Source organism: Phascolarctos cinereus, unplaced genomic scaffold (assembly GCF_003287225.1).
Source record: "Phascolarctos cinereus isolate Bilbo 61053 unplaced genomic scaffold, phaCin_HiC Scaffold_5;HRSCAF=322, whole genome shotgun sequence".
Classification (NCBI taxonomy): Eukaryota; Metazoa; Chordata; class Mammalia; order Diprotodontia; family Phascolarctidae; genus Phascolarctos; species Phascolarctos cinereus.
In genome coordinates this window covers 377,441,880-377,462,713 of record NW_027555958.1, presented here as the reverse complement: position 1 = coordinate 377,462,713, position 20,834 = coordinate 377,441,880, and the positions used below count along the sequence as shown (strand labels likewise).

At 40.7% G+C, this 20,834-nt stretch overlaps 2 protein-coding genes and 1 long non-coding RNA gene across 6 annotated transcripts in view; 1 reads left to right on the top strand and 2 right to left on the bottom strand.

Moving 5' to 3' along the window:
* Positions 1-2,183: 2,183 nt before the first annotated feature.
* TMEM81 (transmembrane protein 81) lies at positions 2,184-4,837 on the bottom strand. Its single transcript, XM_021003053.2, has 2 exons — positions 4,282-4,837; positions 2,184-3,501 (listed from the first exon to the last, which is right to left on the bottom strand). The coding sequence occupies exon 2, from the start codon at positions 3,334-3,336 to the stop codon at positions 2,551-2,553; it is 786 nt and encodes a 261-aa protein (XP_020858712.1). The 5' UTR covers positions 3,337-3,501; positions 4,282-4,837; the 3' UTR covers positions 2,184-2,550.
* An 84-nt stretch (positions 4,838-4,921) lies between these two features.
* RBBP5 (RB binding protein 5, histone lysine methyltransferase complex subunit) overlaps positions 4,922-20,834 on the bottom strand; it is a 33,641-nt gene continuing 17,728 nt past the window's right edge. Inside the window, exons 10-15 of one of the 4 annotated variants that reach the window (XR_002327688.2) lie at positions 19,620-19,737; positions 12,137-12,206; positions 11,573-11,802; positions 10,427-10,504; positions 9,846-10,020; positions 4,922-7,154 (exon numbers count right to left, since the gene is read on the bottom strand). Coding sequence is in view for 3 of the 4 variants with exons in the window: in XM_078156380.1 (XP_078012506.1) it covers positions 10,245-10,504; positions 11,573-11,802; positions 12,137-12,206; positions 19,620-19,737 (678 nt within the window). In the remaining variant the exon portion in view is untranslated. The other 3 variants (XM_021003052.2, XM_021003050.2, XM_078156380.1) reach the window with 3 other exon arrangements.
* On the top strand, positions 11,674-18,580 carry LOC144457810 (uncharacterized). The gene is made up of 2 exons (XR_013487321.1): positions 11,674-11,761; positions 14,074-18,580. It is a non-coding gene; the product is annotated as an uncharacterized LOC144457810 (long non-coding RNA).

The following is a 20,834-nucleotide window of genomic DNA, read 5'->3' as shown; positions in this document are numbered from 1 at the left end:
TCTTAACACCAAGCAGGTGAGGTCCTGGGGGTTGGGGCTTTACCTCTGAGTCAGCCTTTCCTCGGTTCAATGTGGCCAAATAACTTCTCGTAGATATCTCAAACTCAACATGCCACAACAGAACTCATCATCTTTCCCTCCAAACCAACCTCTCTTTCTTATTATCATTGTCCAGGGCACCACTAAGTGTACAGTCGTTTAGGTTGACAAGCTCAGTCAACTCCTTAACTCCTCCCTCCCTCTCACTCACTCCTCATATTCCAATCAGTTGTCCTGTCTTGTACTTCCCTTCTCTACGTTCCCTTGTCTTCACTCACAGAGCCACCATCCTAATTCAGGCCCTCATCACCTCTAGCTGGACTATTGTAGTAGGCCTTCTAAATGGTCTCCTGACACTCTCGCTGTCTCTCTTCTCTCTCTCTCTCTCTCTCTCTCTCTCTCTCTCTCTCTCTCTCTCTCTCTCTCTCTCTCTCTCTCTCTTTCTTTCTCCCTTTCTCTCTCCTCTGTTTCTGTCCCTTTGTCTGTGTCTATCTCTGTCTCTCTCCCTCCCTCCATTTCTCTGTCTCTGTTCCTCCCTCCCTCTCTCTCTCACTCTTTTCTCTCTCTTCTCTGTCTTTGTCCCTATCTGTCTGTCTGTCTGTCTCTCCCTCCCTCCCTTTTTCTCTCTCCCTCCCTCTCTCTCCTCTATTTTCTCTCTCTTCTTTCTGTCTCTGTCTCTCTGTGTCTGTCTCTGTCTCTGTCTGTCTCCCTCCCTCCATTTGTCTCTGTTCCTCCCTCCCTCTCTCTCTCACTCTTTTCTCTCTCTTCTCTGTCTTTGTCCCTATCTGTCTGTCTGTCTCTACCTCCCTCCCTTTTTCTCTCTCTTCTCTTTTCTCTCTCTTCTTTCTCTCTGTCTCTGTCTCTCTGTGTCTCTGTCTCTCTGTCTGTCTCCCTCCCTCCATTTGTCTCTGTTCCTCCCTCCCTCCCTCTCTCTCTCTCTCTCCCTCCCTCTCTCTCTCTTCTCTTTCTTCTCTCTTTCTCTCTCTTCTGTCTCTGTCTCTGTCTCCCTCCCTCCCTCCATTTCTCTGTCTCTCTCTCTCTCCCTCTCTCCCTCCAAACTCATTTTTCTTAAATTCAGGTTTGCTCCTTCTCTCCCCCAATAAACTCTAATGGCTCACTATTACCTCTAACCTCAAATATAAACTTAAAGGCCTTCACAGCTTGCTCCCTTATCTTAAGTCTTCTTCCACATTACTCCCCTCCCAGCACTCTACAATCCAGGCTGTTGCATGTCTTCTGTGCTTTTGAAGCGGCTGACCCCACCATGCTTGGAATGCTCTCTCTCTCTCCTCTCCTCTGCCCCTTAGGGGCAGGTTAAGTGGTTTTAGTGAATAGAGTGCTAGGCCCAAGAGTTGGAAAGATCCTAGTTCAAATCAGACCTTAGATACAAACTGTGTGGCCCCGGGCAAGTTTACTCTGCCCCAGCTGTAAAATGAGGATAACAATAGCACCTACCTCCCAGAGGATTAAATGATATATATGTAAGGAAGATGCTTAGCATAGTACCTGGCATGTAATATATTTTTCAGTAGTTTTTCAGTCATGTCCAACTCTTCATGACGCTATTTGGGGTTTTCTCGGCAAAGATACTGGAGTGGTTTGCCATTTCTTTCTCCAGCTCATTTTACAGATGAGGAAACTGAGGCAAACAAGGTGAAGTAATTTGCCTAGGGTCACACAGGTGAATCTGAACTTAGGTCTTCCTGACTCCAGGCCCAGGGCTCTATCCACTGTGCCACCTTGCTGTCCCTGCAAATAGTATAGTCACTTAATCAATGTTTGTTTCCTTCCTTCGAATGCCTTGAAGATTCAGCTCAAATGTTTTCTGCCTGAAGGCTTTTCCTGGTTTCCCAGTTGCTAGGGCCTTCTACTTTGTATCCACCCTATATGGCTTGTTTATTCCTATTTCTGTACAGTTGTCTCTCTCTCCCCTCTACCCCCAGAATGTGATATCCTTGAGGGCTAGGGCTGTTGTATTTTTCTCTTCGAATCTCCAGTGCCTTGCATGAGATAAGTACTTAATAAATGCTTGTAGACTAATCTAAGTGACCAGGGACGCCACCTCCAGACTGTGAAGTAGGAAAGAAGAATTCAAACCCACAGTATAGATGCATACAAGGCAGAAACTTTTTATTAAAGTGGAGACAGAATTTCTAAGTAAAAAAAAAAATCAATGACTAGACATTCTGTTCAAAAATCTAACAACAGGAAGAAGCATTAACACTGGAAATAATTACAGCAAATTTTAACAGGTGCAAAACCAAAGCAACTTTGGTGATGAGCTGGGCTTTCCCCTGGAGCACAGGCACTCATGTGATACTGGGAAAGGCACTTATATGATACTGGGAAAGATGGATAAGGCAGGACAAGTTTGGCAGGAGACAAAGCATATCAGAGATTTCATTTTCCCATAGATCCTATGGGGATTCCACGGGTGGAAACAAGAATCTCTCCAAAAACGGTTAGCACCACTATCAGGTTTGCAAACTTCAAGGAATGGTGGCCAGACTATTACATCTCTGTCTTGACCTCTCTTTTGGAAGTTTTCGGCAAAGAGTGAACAGCTATACTTACCAGCACACCTACAATAACTCCCCCTGTAATTCCTATCCCCAGTGCTAACAAGACCTTTTTATTCCATAATGAGCGTTGAAGACGGATAGGTATATCTAGATCCAGGTCCATCCCCTCATCTATTAATTTCTGCACCTCAGTCAGGGACTCATCAAAGTTGAGGTTCACTAAGTTAGCAGGAATGACCCTCAGTGCAAAGTAGACTCTCTTGACAAACCTCAAATTCTTCAGCAACTGGACATCACACCTGTAGGTGCCTGAATCAACCTCTCGGGCAGGATCCAGCATCACAGAATGGATAGAGCGCCGAAAAGGTTTAAACAACTCATCATCAGTGGAGACGATGCCACGGGCAAACATCCAGGTGAAGCGGAAAGCTTCATGCCCGTAAAGGATGATGTCTGGACTCAGACAGGTCAGATCAAATGTCTTCCCAATGGGAACAGTAAAGTGGACCATCCCACAAATCCAATTGGTCAAGCACTCAGTTTGGTGAGTCTCACATTTCCTTCTAACCCCATCAGGGCCCACCTCACAGGTGCTCTCCTCCTTATAGCCCAGGCCACAGGTGACTGTGCAGGGGGTAGCATTGACAATCACTCTCCCATGAGCCTGCTTCAACTTTGCAGGAATTGTGAGTGCTTGATGGGATGTCACTATTATAGGCAAGTAGAAAGCAAATGCCAGTGTTCCAAGGATAAAGCCAGTGTCCAGTGTCTTCATGCTTAGTTAGATCTTTAGTTGACAGTCCATGAGGCCATTTGGAGTAAACATTAAAAACATTTCTGAAATTCCTGCTAAATTCTCTTCATTTTCACATTCTAAATTTCGATGACATGAGGTATCTTCCAAAGTCAAAAGGTGTGGGTTTTTTCAAAAGTATGTGACCTAATAAACAAAATTCCAAACTTTAACAACAGGAGAGCATGCTAGGCAAAAGAAACCACACGCAATATTGGTACTTATTATCATTGACCACATTGCCATGCTTCAGATATCCCTTTCCTATCCTTGCAACTAAATGGGGTTTCTTTGGGAGAAAAGCAACAAAAGGCTTCATAATTTGAAGTGAATTTTGAAATCACTATGACTGTGCAATAGAAAGCAGTGTACTTTCCCCCAGTGCCCCTGTAACTCTCAACAGGATCTATAAATAAGTTTCTAGGTACCCAATTAGCTCCAGCCAAGCAATTCTTACTCATCAAATTTGCAAGAAGCACTAAATACAAGAGAATGAAATTCTCTTGTATTGAATACTGGAACAATCAGAATACCTAAGTTCTCCATGAGGCTCCACCACTAACAAGCTGTGAAACCTTAGGCAAGTCACTTAAATCCATCAATCTGTTTTCTCATGCACAAAGTGGGGAAAAAAATACTGTTTGCTGCCTAACTGGGCTACTGAGGACCAAATTCCAAGTGTGAAAGGATTCTATAAATATGTTATTAGGAATACAAGGCTGAAGTAGAGACAATCGAGATCATATAAGCCCAACCCCTTCATTTTGCAGAGGCCCAGAGAAACAAAGCAATTTACTCAAGGTCACACAGTAAAGCTACTAGAAAGAAAACTAAAAACTGGTGGAGACAGAGGCTGAAATACCATTTAGGAATCAAAATGTTTACCAGCAAGGCAGAGATATTTAACATAGCTACCATTTTCCTTACTCTGCACTGCTCTATTCCAAGAGTAATGAAATTATTTTCCATTTGAAAGGCAACTTAATTCGCCCAGGCTTCCTGCTGATGCTCCTTATTCCGTATACTCTATGAACAGCAGCTGATGGGCTATGCTTATGACATGGTTGCTATGAAACAGTTGGGATGTCACAGAAGGGTTCTTAGCGTCACAGTAATGGGAAAGGTTAAACAGGAACATTTCAAAGTGAACATTCAGTTTGGAGAAGAAATCTTGAGGAATTTGAATAACTTAGGTTTTTTTCTTTTGTTTTGTTTGAAAGAAGGCATCCTGTGCCGCAGGATTGAAGAGTATTCATATAGTTTATTTAATTGACAGAAAAGTGATAGTAGTGGTAGGAGGAGACCCAAGTTTATCCCCAAATGGATACTTTGTTTAGATAATGATAAGATGTCCATACAAGGAGATCTTTAGGACTGAAACAGATGATTTGTTTTAGAAATATGAAGTATAACCTTGTTCAGAGGCAGTAGGGTGAACTATGTTACCTTCCAGACCTACAACTTTAACATCCCTTCATAAGCTGAGACCCATGTCTTCTGTGCAGTTAAACAAAATGACAGACACACTGAAGAGCAAGTGTTCTTTGTAAACAACTACAAACAACTGTTCTTTAAGTAAAACGATCATCTTTATTTACAAAGCATCATCACTTTAGCAAGAACTATTCAAGTGACCAATTTTCATCTTTTACAAAACTACAGAGCATTTAAAACTTTAAAAAAAAAGTGACGAGAGAGAAAACACACATACACACGTAGGGAGATGAAAGGAGGAAAAAAATATACATATATTGTACAAACAGTGAAGCAGTCAAATGAAATGGACAGCGAGTTTGAAGAACGGAAGAAAATCTTTGAATCACAAAAACGAATCCTGAAGATGTTGTCAAGAGCCAACTTGAAGGAGCTTAGATTGGCACTCTCACACTTGGGAGGGGAAATAGCTCAATACCCAAGTACCCAGGCAAGAAAATTCAAATTACATGGTAAATGGTGACAGGGTAGAAAAGCATTTATGTGAACTGGCAGACTAATACAGAATACAATCTAAAGTAATGACAGTGTTCCTTATGATGTAAAACAGAAACATGTCCAGTAGTCCACACAATTACTCTACTACTGAGTAACTTGTTTTAAGAGTCTAGGTAACAAGGGTTTTGTAGAGAATAAGTTATATCAAAGAACACGGACTTTTTGTCACATATCTTGGGAAATGGACCTTTCACTTACACGAACAAGTGAAACGGGAGGAAAGGCTGTTTCAGACATTTTTTGTTTCTCCTTCTATCCCTCCAACATCCTTTCAAATAACCAGGTTCATCTCTTTCTTGGATCATCTATGGGCTCAAGTGGGTTCCTCCTCATGCTATAGTGTAAACTGTTCTAAAGCTTTCCTCAAGAAGTTAAGAAAAAATACTACCTTCACATTAAAACAGACATAGCTAGATGAATACTGCACCCAGGGCTGTGGATCCTCATTTCACATGTTGGTTCCCTAAAATGAACTTTTGAGACAATAAGCGACAAGACATAAGCAGAACAGGCCAGACGATGAGCTCCGTGAGTTCACAAAGGACCAGCAATGGAAGTGGAAAGAATTCTGGGCAACTTTTAAAAATCCAAAGGTTTCTCATGTGTGCACACATTCGAGCTGCCACTCTTGTTTCCTAAGTGGTGGTGAAGAAGCTGAGACAACTGAGAAGCCTTTCACAGAAAGGAAGTGACCAAAAAAAAAAAATACTAATAGAGGAATTGTAAGGAGGAAACTGAAACTGCTCACAACACAGACACAGGTGGGGACAACACTGATGTTTTGAGGGAAGGGCAAATCCATGGACACTGATGAAAAAAATTCACTTTGAACTTTGATTTGAACTATGTTGCTGCATCTGATTTTGGACAGCTCCATTTTAGACCTTGCATAGATACTTCTTCATAAAAGAAGGCTCAGAGATACCTTTGTTTGGTTTCTTCTCTAGTAGTTTGCACATGACAGCCAAAAAACAAAAGCCCTCATGTGCTACTTTGCCTGAACAGGTGAAACTACCTGTCTTTAGAAACATGATTTAGAGAGACTAAATTGATGCTGAAGGCTAAAACGGAAAAAAAGAAATAGAACATTTTACATCCCAACCTCCTGGGGAAAAGGTTATATGATAGTCAAAACGGGTTTCTTATCTATGTCTTCCCTTTCTGATGGCTCTACGTTTTCCTGAGCTTTTCAGATTATAAGCACTTTGTTTTCTTGCCTGTTCTTAAAAAAAGAATAATGTAACACGGAATACAGGCCTTTATATGTTGACTGGATCAGGGAAGAAAGGAGAGAGAAAAGAGAGAGTATGCAACAGATCCTTTTCTATGAGACAATAGCAGGGAGAGGAAAAGTTACACAGAAGAATGATTCACTTGAGGACATGCGCTAAGGGATGAGAGGGAGCAGGGGATGGGAAAGGGCAGATCAAAGTGATGTTTAGTTAAGAAAGGTCATACAAAGAAAACATAGGCGTTGTTTCAGCAGCATAACTAAGCAGAGAAGCATTCCCCTAAATGAGCCAGGAGTCCCGTTAAGTCTTTGCAAATCCTCTTTTCCTGAGTCTATTCGGAATTCTGCTTTGAGAGGGAGGGCTGGGGAGGGTCACCCTTCTTTCATAATTCACTTCATTCAAAAATAAACATCACTCCTCCTTCCACCTGCTGAGAGAGGCGGAGGCCTTGGTTTTAAATGAAAGTCAGTCTCATTTGTCCGAGCACAATGTCCGAGGCTGCATGACTGCAGAGTGGGAAAAGAATGGAGAACTCCCAAGGTCGTCTTCATAATAGTTCTGAGATTGCTCCCCCTGCTGGAGAGATTAAGAAGGGAAAGGTTCCATTAGCATCAATTCATCCTAGTTACTGGTTAGAATGGAGATCTTGACAGATAAGATGTGCTACAAGCATAAGCATAAGCGGGCAAAATACTATTTTCCCGATCTAGAAAAAGAGATAGAGGTAACTCTTGGCTACCCTTCGTTGAGACCCACCAATAGCCAGAAAACCATTTTAGAAGACAGTAGAAAGAGCATCGCTGGCTCTGGAGTCAGAACCTGGGTCTATATCCCATCACTTAAGTACACTGGACTGTGTGACCCTGGGCAAGTCACTCCCCCTTCATCACCTATAAAAGGAGGAGGTCAGACTAAATGGCCTCTGGGATCCCTTCTACATCTACAGCTATGATCTGTGACCTTTCCACAGCTTTTTTCACCAAGGGAGCAAAGGTGTATCCCCTGAATTTTTAACCTTTTCTTCCAAGCTCCCAAGAACATTTACAAAGGTGTAAACAGATGGTACGTGGTTCAAGGCAAGCAGTGAGAAAGGAAAGGGGAAGCTGGGGAGCTTCACAATTAGCATCTAACAGTCACTCCCTAAATAACCAACCAAGAGCTGGCTACAAACCCTTTCCAAAGGCCTCAGGACACCCTGCTCATGTAGCGTCCTCTAACCACAAAGGAAAGTCCTAAAGAGTTATACTCAAGTTCACTAATAACTGAGCAAACAGAATCCTAACTTTGCAAACGAAATGAGCGTCTCCCTGTTTGACAGGCCCTATTTAGTCTCTGGGGACACGGGCAGCTAAGGGTTAGCTAAGAATGTTGGCAAAGAAGTTCAGAAAAAGAACGAAGTCAATTTGTCCCTGTTCCACACCACAGTGGAGAGATGGGAAAATGGGCACTGATGTCACCTGAAGAAAAAGTCACTTCAAAAAGATTTGTGCTAGGATGTAAGGGAACCCATTTGCAAAACTGACTCGGGAGGTTAAAAGAAAAGTTTCAATCACAGAACGACACAGCTGGACATGGGATACAACATTGGCAACCAAGACTATATTGACATTTACTGAAGAACAGACTGATATTAAAACGAAATTCAAACTCAATCATCTAAGCTGAATATCACATTATTAGAAATTCAGTTTCTACTGTTTACAGTTCAGCAGGAACAGGGTTTTGATGCCATCTTCCCTTATATATCACAACATGAAGAAAATAGTCATGTACCTCTTAAGGCAAGAATAAAAAACTCTGAGATGAACAAAGCTGACTCCACAAGCCTCTACATTATCATTGTGAAAATGGTTTTGCTCATTCTCTTCTGGATCCCCTTGCTATCATTGCTCAAAACAAAACCAACCCCAAAATCCAAAAATCCAAAACCCAAACCTCAGGCCACCAAATAAACCAACAACCCTGTAGAAAATTATGGAATTTAGATATCTTCCTCCTGAATGTTCATTACCAGATCCCAGAGATTGGGTTTTCTGGATTTCGATCAGTTTTCACTGATAACACTATAGCTAACTCCTAATTAAAGAAATGACTTGATCAACAAGTCAACTACATTAAAAATAACCATTTAAATGGTCAATGTACTACCTCATGCTGAGTCTACATCTGAAGACAGTTTGAGTTTTACACCCTTATTCTCTTGAATTCACAATACAAGTCCAAGCAATAAGACATAAGCAGAGCAGACAAGATGATGAGCAACATGGGTTATAAAAGACTAGCAATAATGGAAGTGGAGAGAACTCCGGGCAATAAATAAAAAACAAACAAAACAAAACAAAAAACCAGCAGCTGCTCCCAAGGACACACAAAATTAGGTACAACACAAAGGGAGTTTACAATAAGGTAACACTTAGGCAGTGGAGCTCAGAACATGCAACTCTGGTACATGACTCCCAATGTCATTTCAAGGCTAGTATGATTTACGCCGAGCTGAAACTTTCTACTCTCTCTTCAGGCAGCCATGACAGAGGCACAAAAACTAAAAAATAACCCTTCCAACCAAACATCAGATTGCAGAAGGATGCATGCAGTAGTCTGACACTGTCCAGATGGGCAGGGCTTGTGATTTCATCTGTGCCACGAGCCCCTGGTGAGGAGCGCACCTCGACCGACACAGCCTCGTCTCAGAGAGGTGCCTGGGGCCCGCAGAGCTTCAGTGACTTGCCCAGTCACAAAGCCAGGATGGGTCAGAGGGGGACCTGAACCCACATCTTCATGACTACAAAGCAGACTCTAGATCCACTACATACTGTCTCTCTAGCCTGAATAATAATACTACTTCCTTTCTTTTCCCCTCAAATACTAAGATCAGAGGACTGTTCTCACAATAGAAACTTTGGTGTCTCTTTAATAGGCTCTCTGCACTGGAGAGGAAGAACACACCAAATTAATAGAAGCTATAGCTAGTCACCAAAACTGGAAAGTTCCCCCAAACTGTCTCAACAGGCATTTCAGACAAATGAAACTGTTCTAAATGAGGGCTTAGGGAAAGTGGCCTTGCTAATATATGGCAGGAAACTGAAACAGTCCTTTTAGTTTAGGATGAATTCATTTTCCCTACAATTTATAAGACCCAGTGTGGACCTAGAGATCCACTCCTAATAAAAAAGGGCCATCCCTCCCAAACTTCAGATACCATGAAAGTGAGATGGCCCACTGATTGAGAAAGCCAGTTTCACAAAGGCTTAGGCGTTAAGATCTTACACAGACATTGCAGCCTCTACATCCCAGTAGCTGCTTTTCTGGTCAGCTCCTCCCAGGTTTTCTCCTCCCATTTTCGGGTCCTGACATCATGATGGTATGTACCTCAAAAACTTCATCTTTCTTCCTAGCCATTCTGGAGTGTACAACCACCAACTTCATTATTGGCACTGGGCTACTAGGGGGGAAAAAACAAACAAACAATGCTGGGACTTTGGCAGAAGGTTCCGGTTGGCTCCCTATCTAAATTTTTGTTTCTTTTACTCAGTCAAAACTTGGGAGTGAACAGAGATAAGGAAAACAAACAAAATATGGTTTCTCCTGCCCTTGGCAGCAGCTTAAGCCTTTGGGAGTGAATGCCACTGGTAGGTAAGGAAGGGAGGGAGAAGTGAAGAGCTGCGGTCAGGCGTCGGGGGCTGTACAAAGCAAGGCCGCCGCGCAAGCCGGGCGCGCCCACCACGGGTCCTTACCTGTCAAGGGCTGGCTGGGCTCCGCCTGCACTCTACCCTTCGCTGCTCCTTCCAGAGGTAAACCTCTGTCCCCTTTGTAGAGTTTCGGTTTAAATGGAGAATCTTTCTCTTTACCTTTTGATCCTTTAGGCCGGCCTGCTTGCTTCTTCTTCGATTTGCCATCCCCCTTCACCCCCAGTAGCGGATGGACTTCTGCAAAGGGACAAACAGGTATGGGAAGGAGTCCACACAAACCAATCCACATCTCTAGCCCGCCACCAAAAACAGTGTATACGGTGCCACTGCCAATAAGGAACTTTGTGCCTGTGTTCAAAAGATGAGACTGAACCTGCCTGAGTTCTTACCTTTTACAGAACTATGAAAGGGGGGAGGCCAGGAGCTGAAGAGAAGCCACTCATCAAAAAAGTCAAACCCAGCCAGTTTCTCATGAAGAAGGCTGCACGGTACAGTACCCCAAATGGAGGCTAAGGTCCACATTACTATTACATTGTAGGCAAAAACAAGATGCAACCACAGGCTTGATTCTAACCACTCTGGTGGAGTAGAGGGAAGACGCAATTGGGAATTAGGAAGTCTGACCAAGCAGCTGTGTGACCGTAGGTACAGGCCTTCTCACTGAGCCACAGGAAAATGCTGGTGTTGTACCAGACAATTCATGTTCCCTACAGCTTGGCATTTTCTTGATAATATACATGTTGAGGAGAAGACAGGACATGCAGGGTTTTTGCAGGTATTTAGGGGCCAGAATGACAATAAAGGTTGCTTAGTCAAAGTACAAAAATGGATGCTAAGGGGGAAAACTTGTCCTGATATGACAGACTTATAATCAAATACTCAAAGCAAGGTATTGCCCAATTAAGAGTACATTTATAGGTGGCAGCTAGGTGGCACAGTGGATAGAGCACTGGCCCTGGATTCAGGAGGACCTGAGTTCAAATTCGGCCTCAGACACCTGACACTTGCTAGCTGTGTGACCCTGGGCACGTCACTTCACCCCATTGCCTAGCCAAAAAAAAAAAAGACTACATTTATAACTGATATCAATAACTACTCTTCCATGAGACTAACCAGAGGCCCATTTTGACCCGGAAGAGTACTAACCTGCTAGCCAACATCTGGCTCCAAATTCCTAAAAAGAAGGCAGTCGCTATTGATACTGTAGATACTTTGGTAGGGGGTAGGAGAAGAGGCAACCAAGATTGTCAGTCACGTAGGTGAGTGAACAAGCATCTCTTAGGGACCAAAAGAAACTGGTCTCACCATCATTAGGTACTCCTTGCAGCTCAATGTTGGTTGTTTTGGTTTTCTTCTTTGGTGGCTGGGGCCCATCCGCTGAGGACTGTCTCTTCTTCTCTGAACCAGCTCCCTCTTCCATCAATGAGGTTTGGACAGCATCAGGTGGGGGCCCATAAGGATTTTCCTCTGGGTCTTCTACCTCAGGGGCAATGGGTAAGTATAACAAAGCCTTTGAATCTTCCAGCTCCTCATCACTGTCAGGGAGGGAAAGGAAGAGGGGGGAAAAAACAAGGTACTTAAAAGCATGTGCAGTTTTAGCCAACAAATACTAAGTACCAACTATGAATAAGGAATATAATCAGCTCTTAAAGACATAAGGTAGTGACCCTCCCCAAGCCAGGATTAACTCTACTAGGCATGGAAATGAACAAGAAACCCAAGGTCTAAAATCTCATGGGGCATAAAGAGGAAGTGATGGCTCAGGGAAGCTCAGCAGCAGAATACTGATAATTAATTAAGAACAAAAGGTAGGAGGAGCCCAAGATGCTCTACTTTAGAAAGCAAATACACACAGCCCTTTGTGCTCACCTGCTACAAAAGGCAGCTATAGGATCTACACTAGTGACATCTACTTCTTCATCTTCTGCAGCATCAGCACCTGCAATAATACAGTTAAAAGGAGAATAAAAGTAAATGAAAAATGAGGACTCAAGTAATGCCTTTTAAGTTTTCTCATCTACAAAATGGAAATACTACAATACAATGAACTTTAGGTCTGTTGTGTGCGAAGTGTTTAGGAAACCTTCAAGTACTCCATAGACGTGAACTGTAAGTTGCTATGTGAGCATGAGCTATGATTACAAATACTGCCAGTGTAATCTAAGATTAATTTCTCACCGTGCACTGGCTCATCACTCACATAGCTTCTCTTGTAATACAAAGTAAAAGATATGGCGAATCTAAGGTGGGAGTTGAAAATGAAGCTCTGTCCTGAGGCCCAGCACCACCAGATGACCAAGTGATGATCTGCAGCACTATACATGTCACTTGACCCATTTTGTGTTCTGAGAAGAATGATTCCTATAATTCACACATCTGAATACATAAGCAGCTGCAGTGTGCGTAGTCCTGTGCTAGTTACTGATACAAAAAATAGGACAAGGTGACTGCCTTCAAGGAACTTCCTATCACATTCATGCATGTGGGATGAGATCTCACCCTTAGAAATGGGGACATACAAATCTTGTGTATGACATAGGACCTTTCAGGCACTCACCATAAAAGTGGGAAAATAAGGCATACATGCAAGGTAATCTAAGCGTACATAAAATGCCAAAGGATTGGTCAAGACGAGAAGTGCTACAGCAGATAAGTGAGGGAGGAAAAGGCTGAGTTAGCCAGTCCCAATGTGTAGAATGGAGATCCCATTGGTGCTTTGGTCATCCCACATCATCTCATCCTCATCCTCAATAGCAGCATTTATATAGTGCTTTCCATAGTGCTTGCAAAGTGTACCACATGTGTTATCTCTAGTGAACCTCACAACACTCCAGAGAGCTAAGTGCTATTATCTCCATTTTACAAATGAAAAAAAAAAAGAATTTACTTAAGTGACGGGGCTATATAGCTTTTAAGTGACTTAGGTAGCATCTAGACTCAGGTGTTCTTGACTCCCAAGTCCAGCACTCCATGTGTTGCACCACCTAACTGCCAAAATAATGTGAAAGTGGGTCATGTTTATTTTGTCTAAAAGTACTAATGGGTACATTAGTCAACACAGTCAAGGAGTAAACCATTTTGGAAAGCAATTAAGTCACATTTCCTTTGAGAAACACCTATGGTAAGATAAAAATAAAATGAGAGTAGTTGTTGGCATGTGGAAGAAAGCACACTGACTCCCATTTCCTACCTGGTCTAGTCATTCTGAAAAATAATTTTAAACTATTCTAAGAAACTAACTCAAATGCCCAGACCTTTTGATTCAAAGACTCCCACCCTCCTATGAGGTAAGAAGAAAAGCTCCATATATTCCAAAATATTTACAGCAGCAATTTTTACAGTAGATTTAAAAAAACAAACTAAAAATAAAGTAGATATCTATTGACTGGGAAATGGTTAAGTAAGTTGTAGTCCATTAATAGAATATGGTGTTCTAATAGTATACGTATGCCAACAACAATCCAAATAGAAACAAAACAAATGAAATTGAACGCTGCAGAACTGTAATGGCCATGCTTTCTCCCTTATTTGCAGAGGTGTGGGGGACCGGGGGAGTGGAACTCTGCATAGGACACCAGAGTTGGTTGGTGTGTTGGCTAATTTTGCTGAACTTTTCTCCTTTTCATTTATGGCTCTCTGGGAGGGAAAAGGGAAAGAATAGTAAAAATAGGTGATGATAATAACTTTTAAAAAAAATACTCAAAGGGCTCTGTCAGCTCATCAATTTGGGCATTCTCTCCAATGACATAGATTGCAATTCATCCAGGTAAGCTGATCCTAAATGCCTCTTGTCTGTGTTCTCCTAGCAATTTCATCCCAACACGATGAAGGCTTTTCTCAATTTTTATTGACATCCTGAAAGTACCAATGGAACACTTGAGGTCTCCACCTGTCATACTTTGCCCTTACCACATGACCAGCCCATCTTCTCTTCCTGACATGCAATTCCATGATGACATCCACTTCTGGTCTTCTTCGAAATTACTTAGTGATTAAACACTGCAGCCTGCTGAAAGTTACCATATGCCTCTCCATCATCCTCTGTATGAAACTCACCTTTGGATCTTCAGAGGCAGGACTGTTCTAAGGCTTGCTACCATACAGTGACAATGGTAAAAAATACATGTATTGAAAGGACGGGCCTTTGCTTTCATCAGAAGGTTATGATCAGTGAAAGAGCTCTGAAATTTCCCAAAAGTAATCCAGTCTGCTTTCCTTTTCCTTTTCAACTTACTATCCATCTTATGGTCTGTTCCAAAAGTACGTATAATTGGACAGGCTCTGTGGGGTGTTCACCTAAACTGATTCTGAAATATGGACAATAAAAATTCTTTATCCACTTGGCCTTTCCTGTGTGGACAAGATAAAGTGCTTTGAGTAATTACAGATCTCTTCCAAGAGGTTCAGCAATGTATCAAGGCTTGATGCAATCATCAAAATGTCATCAGAAAAGAGCATCTGGGAGTAAAAGGGATCTTTCCTCTAGCTAGACTCTCTACTGCATCTCTTCCACTATCACAGTGGTGAATAACTCATGAAGAATACACCTATATTGTGGCTCACCTAATATTTATTTTCAGAGGGTTATTGAACAGTTACTTCTGTTTTTACATCTTCCAGGAAATCCTGAATGACCATGATGGGAGACATCTATGAATAAGAGACACCCTGCTACAAGGAAATCCAGTGCAGAATGAGGAGAAGTTCTGAGTTTAAGGACAGTAGACCAGGACCAAGGAGCAGACACAGAATTGAGCAGTAGCTGTATGGCTTTGACCCCAAAGTAGAGTATTAGATTCAATCTCCGTTCTGGTCTGAGGCCTACAGCTAAGAAAACAGGGCAAAGAGCTCAAACTAGCACTAGTTCAGCTGCATGAGCTGAACCTGCCAGCTGATAAGGCCCATGCACAGAGCAGTCTACTGGAGCTCCAAGCAAGCAAGTCTAACATTGTGTCCTAGACCCAAACTGGGGTCAGAAGGTAGCAAGGCTCAGACCAAAAGGGTAGCAAATCAGACTCTGCCCTACAGCAGTCTACTTCTGGTGCTTGAAAGTCCCCAGCTTGAGCTTCCCCTCACTCAATACCCAAAGAAAAAAGCAGCAGGCCCTAAGAGAATATAAAGTAGGACCAAGTGAGGCCCAGATGCTCCCTCCAGAAGTATAAAAAGTCTTATTTTAACACAAGGTCTCCCACTGCATCTGGGACCTTCTCTAGTCATCCTGATCTATATCTGGCCACTGGACCCAGATGGCTCTGGAGGAGAAAATGAGGCTGGTGACCTTGCACAGCCCTTCCTCACTCAAATCCAAGTCAACTGCAAATCATGTCATCATTCTGATGTCATGGTCCTCTTTGAGAACGAAGGACAAACACAACAATAATCAAATTCTGGAAGTAAGGCTGGAAGAGTGAATAAATATGAATCCCACCAGAAAAAGCTTTCAAGGTGACAGGATGCCTGGGACACAAACCAAGAAGAGAATAACTCCAAAACATCCACAAGTAAAGCCTCAAATAAAAACACAGTTTTGGCACAAGTTCAAATAGAATTCTTGGGAAAATTAAAGTTTGGGGAAAAAAAGGAAATTTAAGTGATTTATAAATAAGAGCACTAGAGGAGAGATTATTGGTAAAAGAAATGAGAACTAGGGAGAAAAGACTTGGAAAGAGAATTAACAGATTAACACAAGAGGTACAAAACCTTACCCAAACAACAGACTCCTCAAAAATTAGAGTGAGTCACATGAAATTTATGACTTCATGAGACAAAAAGAAATATAAAGTCAAAAGACTGAATTTTTTTTTAAAAGAAGAAAATGTAAGGTAACTCTTAGTAAAAATAACTCACCTGGGAAAAAGATCATGGAGAAATCACTTAAGAACCAACGGATTTCCTAAAATCCACAATGAAAAAAAAGAGCCTAGACATTCTAAAGCTTCCAAGTCAAAGAAAAAATACTGCAAGCAGCCAGAAAGAAGCCACAATAAGTATCACATAAGATTTAGCAGTCATCCCTATAAGCAAGTGGAGATCTCTTAGAATATATTGCAAAAGGCAAAAGATAGAAGCTTACAAGCCAAGAATAACTTACTCAGAGTAAAACAGAGTATAATCCTATAAGGGAAAAAACTGACCTTTAATAAAATATAAGACTTCTAAGTAGTCTTGTTGAAAAGACTAGGGAAACTTTGAAATAAAAGCATATGAGTCAAAAAAATATAAAATAAAAAGGCAAATATTAAGGGCTCAATCAAGTGCAACAAGGATGAAATGTTTACATTCCAATAGGGAAAGATGATACAAGTGTCCCCCCAGAACATTAAAGTCATAAGGGTCACAGAGGGAGTTAAATAAGACAGACAACCTGGGAGGGGTTTTGTTACATTTTTGTTGACCACAAGGTCACCAAAAGAAAGAAAAAGAAAGGAAGAAAGAAAAAGGAAAAGAAAGGAAGAAGAGAATACTAGGGGGGAAATGGAGAAGGATAGAGAAAATCATCTCACATAAATGGAGTACACAAGTAGAAAACTATGAAAACAAGAAGGAAGGGGTATGGGGAGCTAGCCATTCTCAAACCTCACTTTCATCTGAACTAGTCAAGAGAAGATAAGAATAAAAAATACAAGACAGGTGCAAAAAAAAAAAGATAAAACAGGGAAACTACAATATGCTGAAAGATACCATACAGAATAACAATATTTGACAGATATGTCAACAAATAACATAGCATTTAAATACTTACAGGAAAAGTGAAAAAAGTTACAAGGAAAACCAGACAAACTATTGTAGCAGAGGATCTCAACCTCCCCCTTTCAGACCTACACAAATCTAATCAAATATACAAGACAGAATTTAAGGACCTGAATAGAACTACAGCAAAGTTAAGATGGGATAGTCTTCTGTTAATTACCGAAAGTGGAAAGAAAGAAATATACAGGGGCAGCTAGGTGGCACAGTGGATAAAGCTCTGGCCTTGGAGTCAGAAGGACCCAAGTTCAAATCCAGCCTCAAACACTTGACACTTACTAGCTGTGTGACCTTGGGCAAGTCATTTAACCCTGACTGCCTCGCCAAAAAGCAAAAAAACCCAAAAACAACAACAAAAAAACCTTGTCAGGTGTGCATGGCACCTTTACAAAAATTGAAATAAGCCCTTAGTGAAATTTGTGGCAAAAAATTTTCCCAGTTATCAATTTTCCTTCCAAATTTGGCTGCACTGGCTTTCTTGTTAAAAAAAAAAACAACTTTATAGAATCAAAATTATCCATTTTATCTTCTGTGATCCCCTTTATGCCTTGTCTGGTAGTGAACTTTTTCCCTATCCCCAGATATGAAAGGTGATCTTTTTTTTTGCTACTCTACTTTTGTTTATGAAGTCACCCTTTACGTATAAGTCATGTATCCATTTGAAGCTTATCCTGGTATTTTTGGAACTTACCTTGGTAGGTGTTAGCCTATATCTAGTTTGTCAGCTTTCTAGAGCAATTTTTCTCAAAAAGTTCTTACCCCAGTAGCTGCAGTCTTTGGGGTTATCAAACACCGGGCTGTGTTTGTTTGCCTCCTGTATATCATGTACCTAATCTGTTCTACTGATCGACCTACTTCTTAACCCATACCAAATTGTTTTGGTTTGAGGTCTGAGGTCTGGTATCCCTTTCTTCCTCCACATGAATTTCACTGGGTTTTTCTGTTTGTTTTTTCCTGGTACTATAAAGTAGTTCTCTGGTAGTTTAATTGGTATGGTGCCGAATAAGTGAATTTAATTAGGTAGTCGTGCTACGATCAAAGGAACATGTCTTCTTTGGGCCAAATCTGTTCCTTATAATTTTCAACATTCTTTTTTTTTTTTATTGTTTTGTAGTGGTTGTTCTTTTCATTTGCAATGTTATTATTTGGTATACTGTTTTCCTGGATCTTACTTTTTTTTTGTAAAAGATAAACATTAATTCATATTAGCCTTTACTGAAATGTTTTTTGCAGATCTCTTCCATTTTTCTTCTGCTTGTTGTCTTTCCCTTTTATCCTTGAATGCCCTTAATTATTATGACTTTGTTTGGTTTGCTATTTTGCACTTTCTTTAAATTGGTTTAACCAGCCATTACTTTTCTCTACTTCATGAGATGATAATGTTCTGTTTGCAAGATTTTGCAGTTGAATTTACATTCCAATCTGGTGTTGCGTCTGGTAGCCAACTCACTCTGGTAAATAAGTCTGATGTTTGCTGATTAAGTTGCTTTCTGGGTTCATTTGGTCTCTTTTCTGTGGCAATTAATTTACATTGATTAAACTTCTGGATGAAATTAGTATAGTTAAGAGTGGATGTCATTTCTGTTGTCCATTTCTGATTTTCAATAACTTGTCTAAATAATTCAAGGCTAATCTCAATAGCATGCCATATACTTTTTACTTTCACAAAGTTCTACAATGATGCCTCATCATGATAAGAGGTTCTCAAAGCGTGTGCCAAAGAAGCACAAGGTCTGGCAGATTCTACTATATTGGAAAGGCTTAAAGTATGGCCTAGTAATAAGTCAAATCTGTTTTCCAGCACCAATCTAGCTAATCTCAGAGAGCCACATCACCAACAGTTGGCCATCTTGTGCTGAAATTTGTTTTGGCCATGGCAATCCATGAAACAAAGAAAAAATTTTAAACGGCCCCGTGCCCTGTGAACATTGCTGTCCCCCCATCAATCAGTGCAGCTACAATGGCAGAAATACGGGAAAGGGAACAGAGAATCAGGGTTCCTAGATGGTCAACAAACTTCATTTGACTGTTGACGCTCTAAATGTGATATCCTTGTCCAATGACTAATAACTGAACACACTGCTGGAGGAATTGAATCATATTAATCTTGACGTAACTGGTATACACAAAACCAGAAATAAGGCAAAGCTAAATAGAAGGATGGCTCACAGGTATTCCTTGAAAAGGCAAAGGAAGGAAGTGGAAGAATGGATTTTACTGTATGCCCAAACACTACAAGAAATATGTCCTGGGACATTTTGATTATCACATATTACAATTCTAATGACAAATATCTACAAAAAGATCACTATGAAATATTATATCTATAAAAACTTTCTTCAAAAAGAGAAGGTGGCAAACACCAAATCACACCATAAAGAATGAAACTAAATATGTTTTAATTAACAGGAAAAGACCTGCTACTGATGTGCTAAGTGATCTTATCCCTGAGTCAGCTATCTGTGTGTGGTCAAACCACTGACTTCTCAGAGCTGAAACCAGAATTTAAAAAAAAAAGCATACATGTGTATGTGTGTGTGTGTGTGTGTGTGTGTGTGTGTGTGTGTATTTTTTTTTAAGCAGCATGGTGATTGAGAAACAGTACCTGTTTGTTCCGGCTCACTCTTATCTTCATCCTCAATGTCAAACTCTGACTCCCTTTCCTCATACTCCACATTTTCATCCAGCTCTTTAAAGTCTGGTGCAAACGCACTCCAGTTTTCCTGTGCCACAAACACAGAGCACCTTGTTCACATTCATTGCTTTACAATTTAAAGATAAAATACCACCTGCAACCAGAAACTTGACTCTGTAAATTCTATTTTATGGCATAGAGACACAAAAACTGCCATCAAGTTTTGGCAGAAGTTTTTAAAAATTATTCCCTTTAGTTACTTTTTGTCTAAAAACTATTTAAAAACCCATTTTTCTCTACTTTTGGGAATTAAGTTCTAATTCAACTACAACAGATTTTTTAAACAAGTTTAGTTATCTCCATGACTTAAAGTTGTTCTCAGAATAAAATAAAGGCATAAAATTTGAAGAGTACCCTTTGTCAGCCAAACACTCTGGAAAATTTTCTTAAAAAGGTTCAATGGCCTTCTCTCAGTCTTCATCCTCCTTGACCAGGAGTGGGGAACCCTTGGCCTTGAGGCCACATGTGGCCCTCTAGGTCCTCAAGTGCAGCCTCTTGACTGAATCCAAACTTTGTGAAGGTTCCCCACCCCTGTCCTTGACCATTCTGTAGCTTTCAAACATTATTGACGATTCCCTCTTCCTAAATACTCTCCTCTCTTTTCACTTCTGTAACACTGCTCTCCTCTCCTGGTTCTCTTCCTGTCTATTCTTTTTTTAAAAAAATTTATTTTTATGATGAACTCAACAAATAAATAATCAACAAATAAAACACAGCCATGCACAAACATGAAACCATGAACTTCATTTATGCAGTTTTTAAAAGCATATACAATAAATTTAACAAAGAACTAACAAAATTGCTGGGTTTTGTTCCCTGTTCTAAACTTTATATTTTTGTGTGTTTTTCTGTCTTACTAACAGCTTTTTTCTTTATCTCATTCATCTTCCCCTTCCAAAATAGAAAACTTGTCTTGTAAAAAATAAATACAGGCAAGCAAAATAAATCACATTGAACACCTATGAAAATAGCTATCTTCTTTTGCCCCTCTAGTCCTGGACCTCTCTGTCAAGAGGTGGAAAGGCATGCTTCAGTATTAGTCTCCTAAAGTTATAATTAGTCACAGTTCTATAACAGCTCCTTCTTGCTTCCTCCACTAATTCAAATCAAATTGTCAATAAGCAT